Genomic DNA, 9,988 nt, shown 5'->3' with positions numbered 1-9,988 from the left:
GTGACAGCTAGGGGTTTCACTGGCATGGCTCCGTGTTCTAGGGTTGGAGTCTCTCGGTTTGGTTATTCGGTTCAAATGGTGGGGATTTGGTTGCTTCACTGTTGCGATTTTTATTTCGTCGGTTCCTCTGGGGAGTCTATTGGTTCTCTTCGTTGTGAGCTTGCTCGTGGGGAAAACTTTAGTTTGTCTTTTGTATTGTTTGTCGAATTAGGGTTTTGATCAGACCGGGTCGTTTCTGAGTGGATTCCACATCTTCTCTGGTATTCTAAGCTAAGTAGCTACTTTACCAATTATTTGTTTTTTTTACTACTGTTTAGAGGAGTTATGCTTGAGTACGCCGCGTGGAATTAGGTGCATGTGGTTGTGATTTACAATTAAGATTACGGGCAGGTTTAATGAGTGACAATAGTGAGATAATTATGTTTGTGCTAGAGTTTATGTGCTATTGTAAGCGTCATAGTGCTAAATACTTGTTAGTTTCTTAATGTGAAGTGGAAAATATGCAGTGAGAACTGTGAATGAGCTCTCAGTGTCTGTGAAGGTCAGGTGAAATTTGTCTGGTGACTGCTAAACAAGTCACCATTTAGAGATGTGGGTTATGTTTTGGTTGTCTCTGATCATAAATAAGTGCACATTTAGTGGTGACTGAAATGTGAATGTACCATAGTTATGCTCATTCCTTTTCCTTCTTTCATCCTGTTTGTCAGTCCAGACTCCAGAGGGTACTCCAATTTTGAGTTTTAGTGCATAGGTTGCATTAATGCTGAACTGCATTTATTCTACTCCCTCCGATCCATATTACTTGTTGCTCAAACGGATGTATCTAGCACTGAAATACAGCTAGATACATCCGTTTGAGCGACAAATAATATGGATCGGAGGGAGTATTAATACTTGCATGACATGGCTTCTTATACATGTAGCTGTTCCAAGTGCTAGTTAGTGAATCCGTTTGCATCTCTAAGAGTCAGTTGTGCAAAGTTCTGGTAAACATGTTCAAAGTAGATGCATTTTCCAATAGTGCAACACTGCAAGTACTGCCTTTCACCGAGTACAGTTAAGTGTGTCTTTACATGTTGGTAGTATTGTACAGCGATTTCTTTCAGCTTGTCTCTGCACGTAATTCAGTAACTGCAAGAAATCCACAGGAAAACTAAAATGAGCAGAAAATGGTGGACATTGGCCTTTCTGCAATGCGCATTTGGGGAATCATGCATGCAGCGACATATTGTAGATCTGTACAGCGTTGCTGAATCACGTGTCCTCTGGACTAGGGGTCTAGCTTGGTCTTCATTGCATACCTTATTGCATTCGTATTGTTTTGTTTGATTTTGATTTTTGATATTACATATTTTCACTTCTGCTGTTTGTTTGGCTCTTCTTTTCCTTTCAAAATGTTAGGGCTGTATTCTTTGTTTATGACACCTGTAATTTTGCAGATAGAGCCCATCGTTAGTGGGAACCTGCCTCCTGGGTTTGATTCAAGCACATGCCGCAGTGTGTAAGTGGTTAATTATTTGAACCTTCCAGTTATCTTGTGCCGTCTTACTGAAATTAAATATAAAATTGTACAAAACACGATACTTCTTTGTAAAATGTGTGCTCCGTCTCTTATTGTAAACTCCAAACTGAATATGTTCTAGGACTGCCTGATGATGATGGTGTGTATCAAGTTCTCTTCTGCTTATTTTTACATCAAACTGCACATCGTCTGTACTTCTAAAAAAATGCGAGTTGGTGATGATGGTGTGCCTGCCTTCGGGCTATATGTACCGTCCGATCTGGAATCTGTGGCTGAGATTGAATCTGAGACGTGTTATGCCGAGCCAACAACCAAAACACGGATAGTCTAGAGGTTTCTTCTTCTCCTGCGAAACAGATTATTCTAGAACCCCGCAAAATTTCCTCACCGCCAGCCCATCACCTCTCTTTTTCCGCGAGTGCTGGAGTTGAGGAGGTGCTGGTGGCGGGTACACACTTCTTGCGTCGTTGCAGTTGTGTAAGAGTCTGGTGTGCGGCGGCGGTCGTCAAGGTCGGGGAAGATGACCACAGTACGGGTTTCATGGTGGCCGAGAGGCAATGCCGACGGGTGCTCTGGTTCAATCTCGTCGGCGCGTACCACCTACCGAGTGGCAGCAGCATGGCGTGTCCAGGAGATGGAGATCGACCAAGGCAGATGGTCGGGAGCAGCTGAGAGGCGTTGGCTGGGAGCAACGAAGGTGTCGGCAGCTGGCGACATGGAGCAGCGATTGGGGAGAAATCAGAGGAAATTGATTGGGGGTGTTCAGGTCCTTACGGCGCCAGCGTCCGCCATGCACTCAAGCAGCCGTGCTTGCTGTCCTAAGCAGGTCTTGAACGGCCCGCCGCGCGGACAGCTTCCAACCGCCCCTGTTCAAGCGTGTCCGCTCCGGCCGTGTCTTGTACCTGTAAAATAGAAAAATAATCGAGCAACCGAGCTGCTGTGCTGCATCATCCATTCTCCAAGCTGTTTTGCCTGACCCCCACCCCAATGGACAGTGAGCGCGACAGCAAGTGGACGAGCTGGCTGTAGCGGGCGCCGGGACGGGCGCTAGGCTGTGCGCGACCTCTACTGCGGAGCCTCATCAGTATGCGACGGGCCAGCACTACAGGTTCTTCGCTTACAATGGCGACATGCTGGAGCCCATAGTTGTTAACCTGTCAAAACCTGAAACCTTTTTAGTGTCATTTCTCAAGAGCACGCAAGTACAACAGCTTTATTACCGTTCATAGTTGTTGACCTGCCTATTGTATCATTTTCATCATTGACATATGCATGTAGCAAATTGTCATTGCAAAATGTTGTGGCTGCAGTGTTTGTCCTGTTAATTCTGCATTCCTTTCTTTCTGATAGTGTCACTTCTTTGTTAGTTATGTCTCATTTTTTCTCTATGTTCATTGCTTCTGTTGACTTTAGGTTGTGCATATGTGGAGAAATATCCAAATTTTTAAGCCACATCCTGGATATTTGTTTCCTTTGTCTCTTATCAATATTTTCTTTGCAGAAACCTGGTTGATGATGTAAGAAAGTTACAAGTGGTCCGATACTAATGTTTTTTTATGTACATACATGTGCACACACCTCTTTTATATACATATAATTCAAATATATTTGGCACAAATATTTTGAGCAAACAACTAAAAGAAGGGCATACTATGCTTGGCGAATGGGACTAAAATATTGCTGTAGTGGTTAATGGGGTGCTGACTGGTGGTGGATCCTGTGCTAACCAAAAGCTGGCTGGGGTCGTCGTAATTGCCAAATGTGTGTGGACAGGTTTTGTATTTGGCACATGTTCTCTGTCCCCTTAATATGGATTGTGGAACAACAATGTGGAAGCTGGATAAGCAGAACAACAAGTTTTCTGCAAGGTGAAAATTGAGAAGAAAATGTTTGGCTTGGACGAGGGGGTTCATCGGTCGGAATCCACATATTTGATTTTGCTAAATGTGTACTTATCAACAATATGGCATCACTTTGAATAATGTCTGTCTTTTATTGTTCAGTAGGATCATGACACTTAAGTAAACAATTCTCACCCGATCTTTTGTGATTCCGTTGCGTAGCACGGGCATCTAACTAGTTTCCTTATCTTACTCACTACTCAACATTATTATTCTGAATAGGTATGTTGGCAACATCCATCTTCAAGTCACAGATTCACTACTGCATGAAGTTTTCCAGAGTATTGGTCCAGTTGAAGGGTGTAAGCTCATCAGGAAAGAAAAGGTAACTTGTGCTCTTTAAAAATATATGCCATCGTCGTACTTTGTATTTGGTGTAAGTTTAAGGCATTTATTCAATAGTATCAGATACTGCTGTGTGTTACAGTTGGCATGATGTAGACTGCCATCCGCAATGCATGCTCTCAGACAGAAGGATTTATGGTATCAATAGTCAATGTTTGATTTGTTGGTTTAACAGTGTTTATTTTTGGATCTCAGAACCCTACTGTGTGAAAGCTGTAAGGGACTGTTTTGGACTTTTTTTTTTGACTATTTTTTGGACTATTTGTTTGAATTGGCATGGCAGATAAATGCCATCAAACCCAGTTCTGAGCAACTTCCTGCAAGGAAGCTTTCTGATGTTGACTGACGGTGTACAATTAACAAATGCTCACATGGGATAGGTAGATAAATAACTCATTTGGCCTCTTGTTAGGACTATTAACTTGATATTTTAGTGATGCCGTCTTCTATCTCTTGAAAAAAAGCATGCTGCATTTTTGTTTGTGTTATTTACTTAGTTCACCACTACAATTCGTTGTAGAACAGCTAATGCTGAATTAGTCATATTGTTTCTGTTAATATTTTATCCATCTTTGTTCTTATCATCTCGCAGTCATCTTTTGGTTTTGTTGACTATTATGACCGTAGATATGCTGCACTTGCTATTGTGTCACTCAACGGTAGACAACTGTAAGTGTTTTCTTTCAATATTAATTATCTGTGAACCGATATTAATGCAGTATCCCATGTTCTACATTAACGTTTCTTATAATACTGGATAACCAGGTTTGGCCAGCCAATAAAAGTCAATTGGGCATACGCAAGTACCCAGAGAGAGGATACATCAGGTCTGGTGCTGAAATATGGTCTAAATGTTCCATTATATATACTTGTTTTTTTTCCAGTGTATGTGCATCCTTTTAGATGTGAGACTGTTATAACTGAGATCTGGTCTGGCTGTTTATTCTTGCAGGTCATTTTAACATCTTCGTCGGGGATCTTTGCCCGGAGGTTACGGATGCTGCTTTGTTTGCTTTTTTCTCGGCATATTCTACCTCTTCGTAAGTGTTACATAACTCTGTGTACTTCATCCCATTTGTACAGTATATTCTGCCTTACCACTTTAGCTTGGTAACTTGTGCAGAGATGCTAGAGTTATGTGGGATCAGCAGACTGGACGATCCAGAGGTTTTGGTTTCGTTTCTTTTAGGAATCAGCAGGTAGTGTCACCATGGCAACTTAAAACATTAGTCTGGACTCAGAACTAATGTTGAGTTTATATGAACTGCTATTCATCATCTTCCTTTGTTATTCATTGACAGGATGCACAAACTGCCATAAATGAATTGAATGGTGCGCTCCCTGTTGCTTATTGTTAACTATGTCTAATTCTGGAGTTAACAAATCAGCTTCAGTGATGTGATGATAATGTATGTTTGTTTTCTTGTGTTCAGGAAAGTGGCTTGGCAACCGCCAAATTCGTTGCAATTGGGCAACGAAGGGCGCTAATGCTGGTGAAGAGAAGCAAAGTACAGACTCCAAGGGTGTGGTGGAGTTGATAAACGGCTCATCAGGTGAATCTATATGCAGTTGTTCCTTAGGTATTTGTTTTAATTTAAGGTTATATGATATGGAACTCCGCCTATGTCTTCTAGGCATAGCCGGTCCCAAGCCCGGGTAAAGGAGGAGGATTGTGATAGGCTTGGCGAGCCAACGTAAAAACTAGCCAGTCCCATGGGTATGAAACCCATTTGAGCGAGAGTAGTACTCGGATGGGTGACCTCCTGGGAAGTCCTCGTGAAAGGGTTTCATATCTAAGGGTTGTGGTAGGCTTGGCGAGCCAACGCAAAAACTAGCCAGTCTTTTGGGTATGAAACCCATTTGGGCGAGAATAGTACTAGGATGGGTGACCTCCTGGGAAGTCCTCGTGAAAGGCTTTCATATCTAGCCTACCCCAACTTGTTTGGGATAAAAGGCTTCGTAAGTAAGTAAGGTTATATGATATGGAACAATCGGCTAGCAACAAGTTGAACTATTAGTTATCATTATTGTGGGAGTTTAGGTTTCTAATCTTTATCTATTACCCTTGGAGTTAAATTTACTTCATAGTCTGTTACATTTGCCAACTCCACTTCAACATTTGGGTTCCAGTCTTAATCCTTAGCAGAATAGGAACTAAAATAATATTTGCTTCTCGCAGAATCTAGCTACATAACCTTGTGAAATCTTTTGTGGTAACTACGACTAGCGAAGTAATTTCATTCTTCCTGTTTTACAGAGCCTGGCAAGGAGAATGCAAATGAAGATGGTCCTGAAAATAACCCACAGTATACAACTGTTTATGTTGGCAATCTTCCCCATGATGTACTTTCATGATTCCTGTTCTTTTGCATTGTTCTTTTTTGGTTATGCATAGTGTTTGCTCATCACTAACTTGTCAATTCTGTTTATTAGATCAACAGCAATGATGTGCATCGATTTTTCCATTTACTCGGGGCTGGGTCAATTGAGGAGGTCCGTGTAACATGCGATAAAGGATTTGGCTTTGTGAGATATAGTACCCATGAAGAAGCTGCACAAGCAATACAGACGGGTAATGGCCAATTTATTGGCGGGAGGCAGATCAAGGTACTCTCTTTAGACATTGACATCCCCACCAATGAATTCCAGTTCTCTTGGTTACCTTAGTTCCTTGGACGTAACAGAGGATAGAAGGGTTTTAGTGATTGAGTTTCCATATCATGCAGTGCTCTTGGGGAAGCAAACCAACTCCACCAGGGACAGCATCTGCGCCTCTGCCTCCTCCGGCATTAGCGCCATACACGCCTGGCGTGTCAGCAGTTGACCTCATCTCCTACGAGCGATCCCTTGCTCTGAGCAAGATGGCTGCCAACCAGGCCCTGATGGGTCAGCACGCCGCCCTGAGGCAGGCCGCGATGGGTATGGGCGCCGGCGCCAGCCAGGCCATCTTTGACGGGGGCTTCCAGAGTATCAACCCTCAGCAGCAGCAGCAGCAGCTCATGTACTACTGAGTGTATGAAGCAAGTATGCTGGCGACGGAGGGGGCTACAACACCCTCCTTCCTAATATATATACATATATGGTTGATGAAGCCTCACCAGGGCCTTTTCTTTTGTTATTACTAGTTCAACATCGCAATTAGTAATTTACTATCCTTCGCCGCTGTTAACGCTCCGGGTCGCCGGCTATATATAGCACCAATGTACTAACATACGTATCCCTGACGTGTTAAGAGTTGGGCAATTCTTATTTTTATAACTATTCCCACCAATCCAAAATAATTGTCGCAGTTTTGAACTAAGGTTAGTTTAACCTTAATTTAAAACTGCAACACTTATTATGGATAGAGCTAACCTTAATTCAAACTAAGGTTAGTTTAACCTTAATTTAAAACTGCAACACTTATTATGGATAGAGCTAACCTTAATTCAAAATTGTGACGCTTATTTTGGATTGAAGGGAGTAGCATATATGATCATGCGTTGTAACAGGAGAAAAGAATGTGTTGCAACAGGAGAAAAGAAAATGATGTGCTCAGGTGCGAAGTAAATGCCGGTTGCGGTGAACCAGGTGTCGGGTTGAGGATAAGGTCGCTGGTGACAGATTTGATGGATCTATTGAGAGCATGGATCTTTGGGCGCTAGTTCGGGATATGGGACATGATTTATAGTCGCATGATTTATAGTCAACTGATTGGGTGAGGAGCCCTATCTTTTGATTATTTGTTTATAAGACAGGATGTGTATCCGTACTTCTGGAATTTGTTAAATTGTATTAGAAAAAGCAATATGACAGCTATGTTGAAGAACTTGCTAATTACTCCCTCAGTCCGTAATGTAAGACGTTTTTTAACACTAAAACAATCTCATAGACGGTAGCTACATCAAAGAACCCGCTTTTCTTTTTTGAGTAATTTGGTGTTGGAGATGATTTCGGTAAATTCCTTGATAGGGTATTCGGGCTAGGTGATTAGGTTGGATGGTAACATGAGGCGAGTTTTTACCTAGGTATGACCCCTCATGAGCGAGGTAATATCCTACCCTTGCTCTTGTATATTGTGATAAAGGGTGTGTATAAAGTACATGTGAATATCAAGAGATTGAGGTAGAGTCCTTCACGGCTCTGGTATCTTCGGCTATAGTATTACAAGTCTTTCGAAGTCTTAACATAACGTGTCATGGACCGCCCGATGTGGCCTATGATGGAACAACCTAGGGGTACTCAGCCCGGCCCACTTGGTCAGGAACCGTTGTGGTGAGAGACCTATGGACTGGGACACCATCAATAGCCCATGAATCGATTTTCAAGCTTGGCCGCGCCTCGGCCATCTCTGAGTTGCACGTCATTTCTGGTTGCCGTGGTTGAAAACTAGTTCAACGAAGCCTCTCTAACTGAATCCGCTCGTAGCCGGCTTCCATCAGCCGAGCTGCCTCAAAGTGGTGCAAACCACCTTGGCCTTGTTTTGTCAAAGGAGATTGCCGACCTGCATTCGAACTTAGTTTTCATGGTTCAACAAGACCAATTTGGAGGCTTTGCTTCTGAAGATGTCGGTATGCACTTGCATAATTTTATTGAATTGTGCAACATGACACGCATTAGAGATTATGACCCTGATGTTTTAAAGTTGCGTCTATTTCCTTTCTCCTTGAGAGGAAAAGCAAACAAATGGCTTCTAGTTTTACCTAGAGGCAGTATAACTTCATGGGCTGATTGTTGCAGCAAATTTTTGTCAAAGTTTTGTCCACCTGCAAAAATCATGCAACTTCGTTCTCAGATTACAGGTTTCAAGCAGGAAGAACATGAGCCACTAGCGCTTGCGTGGGATAGAATGAAGGAAGCCATAAGGAACTGTCCTAACCATAGAATGGAAGAATGGTTACTCCTTCATATGTTTTATAGTGGTTTAAATACTATGTCAAAAACTATGCTTGATATAGCTGCAGGAGGAAAAATCATGGAAAAGCCTATAGATGATGTCAAGAAGCTACTTAATGATACCCAAGAAAACCATGCCTGATGGCATGTTGAAAGAACTACCACCAAATGATTGAATGCAATTGAAGAAAACAATACGGAGTTGACAACAAGCTTGATGAACTTATTTCCGTCATAAAAGGTAAAGAAGAAGTCAACGTGAATGCCATCACTAATGAAGAAGTTAGTGGTGTGAATATTATTGTTCGCAATAGCTAAAATTCCAGCTGGAAAAATAATGGCTATGCTCGTAGATTCCCTTATCCTAATAATATTGGAGTATCAAATAATTTCAATGGAGCTAGCAATAGCAATAGAAATACTCTTGAGGATACCCTAATTTTTTTGCTAGTCAAACTGAGTATAATTATAGCTTCAAAAATATTTTGAAGAATCATGATAACTTGCTTGGTTAGTTGAGCAGTAAGATTGTTGGACTAACAAATGATGTGCAGATGCTGGATCGAAGATCCAAGAATAGGGAATCACAAGTGGCTAAAATTGCAGAGAGCCAAATTTTAATCGTAGCCAAGTTTGCAGGTAAACCGAAATCTAACCCAAATTAAGATTTCGAACCCAACGAGGAGCAGAAGAAAATGATAAGCGGTTTTTAGAAAGGTATTCTTTGCAAGTATTGAAAGTAGTGGTGATAGATAGTTTTGTAGCAAGGTAATTTGTAACAAGTAACAAGTAGCAATGGTAACAAAGGTGCAGCAATGTGGCCCAATCCTTTTCATAGCAAAGGACAAGCCGGAAAGTTCTCTTATAGTAAGTAAAGCATTCTCGAGGACACATGGGAATTGTTGTCTAGTCACGTTCACCATATTTAGTTGATTAGCATTCGCTACTTTGATAATTTGATATGTGGGTAGACTGGTGCTAGGGTGTTGTTTTTTACTTGAACAAGTAACCCTCTTATGATTACCCCCTCTTGCAAGCATCCGCAACTATGAAAGAAGAATTAAGATAAATCTAACCATATCATGAAACATATGGATCCAAATCAGCCCCTTACGAAATAACGCATAAACTATGGTTTAAGCTTATGTCACTCTCGCAACCCATCATCTACTTATTACTCCCCAATGCCTTCCCTTAGGCCCAAGTATGGTGAAGTGTCATGTAGTCGATGTTCACATGACACCACTAAAGGAAGAACAACATACATATCATCAAAATATCGAACGAATACCAACTTCACATGATTACTTATAACAAGATTTCTCCCATGTTCTCAAGAATAAAA

General features: G+C 41.6%; 1 protein-coding gene across 2 annotated transcripts in view; it reads left to right on the top strand.

Annotated features, from left to right (window-relative positions):
* Window positions 1–7,023, top strand: part of LOC119295805 (oligouridylate-binding protein 1B-like) — a 7,730-nt gene extending 707 nt beyond the window's left edge. The window contains exons 1-12 of one of the 2 annotated variants that reach the window (XM_037574263.1): window positions 21–78; window positions 1,440–1,501; window positions 3,646–3,748; window positions 4,361–4,437; window positions 4,534–4,595; window positions 4,721–4,808; window positions 4,892–4,967; window positions 5,070–5,100; window positions 5,202–5,321; window positions 6,026–6,111; window positions 6,202–6,375; window positions 6,495–7,023. In XM_037574263.1, coding sequence (XP_037430160.1) covers window positions 25–78; window positions 1,440–1,501; window positions 3,646–3,748; window positions 4,361–4,437; window positions 4,534–4,595; window positions 4,721–4,808; window positions 4,892–4,967; window positions 5,070–5,100; window positions 5,202–5,321; window positions 6,026–6,111; window positions 6,202–6,375; window positions 6,495–6,779 — 1,218 coding nt within the window. In that variant the 5' untranslated portion in view covers window positions 21–24 and the 3' untranslated portion in view covers window positions 6,780–7,023. Of the gene's footprint in view, window positions 1–20; window positions 79–1,439; window positions 1,502–3,645; window positions 3,749–4,360; window positions 4,438–4,533; window positions 4,596–4,720; window positions 4,809–4,891; window positions 4,968–5,069; window positions 5,101–5,201; window positions 5,322–6,025; window positions 6,112–6,201; window positions 6,376–6,494 lie in introns of those variants that run through there. The other variant, XM_037574262.1, reaches the window with a different exon arrangement.
* The last annotated feature ends 2,965 nt before the right edge of the window (window positions 7,024–9,988 follow it).

Source organism: Triticum dicoccoides, chromosome 4B (genome assembly GCF_002162155.2).
Source record: "Triticum dicoccoides isolate Atlit2015 ecotype Zavitan chromosome 4B, WEW_v2.0, whole genome shotgun sequence".
NCBI classification, from domain to species: domain Eukaryota; kingdom Viridiplantae; phylum Streptophyta; class Magnoliopsida; order Poales; family Poaceae; genus Triticum; species Triticum dicoccoides.
The sequence above is the reverse complement of the archived record's forward strand: the minus strand, read 5'-3'. Positions and strand labels throughout refer to the sequence as shown.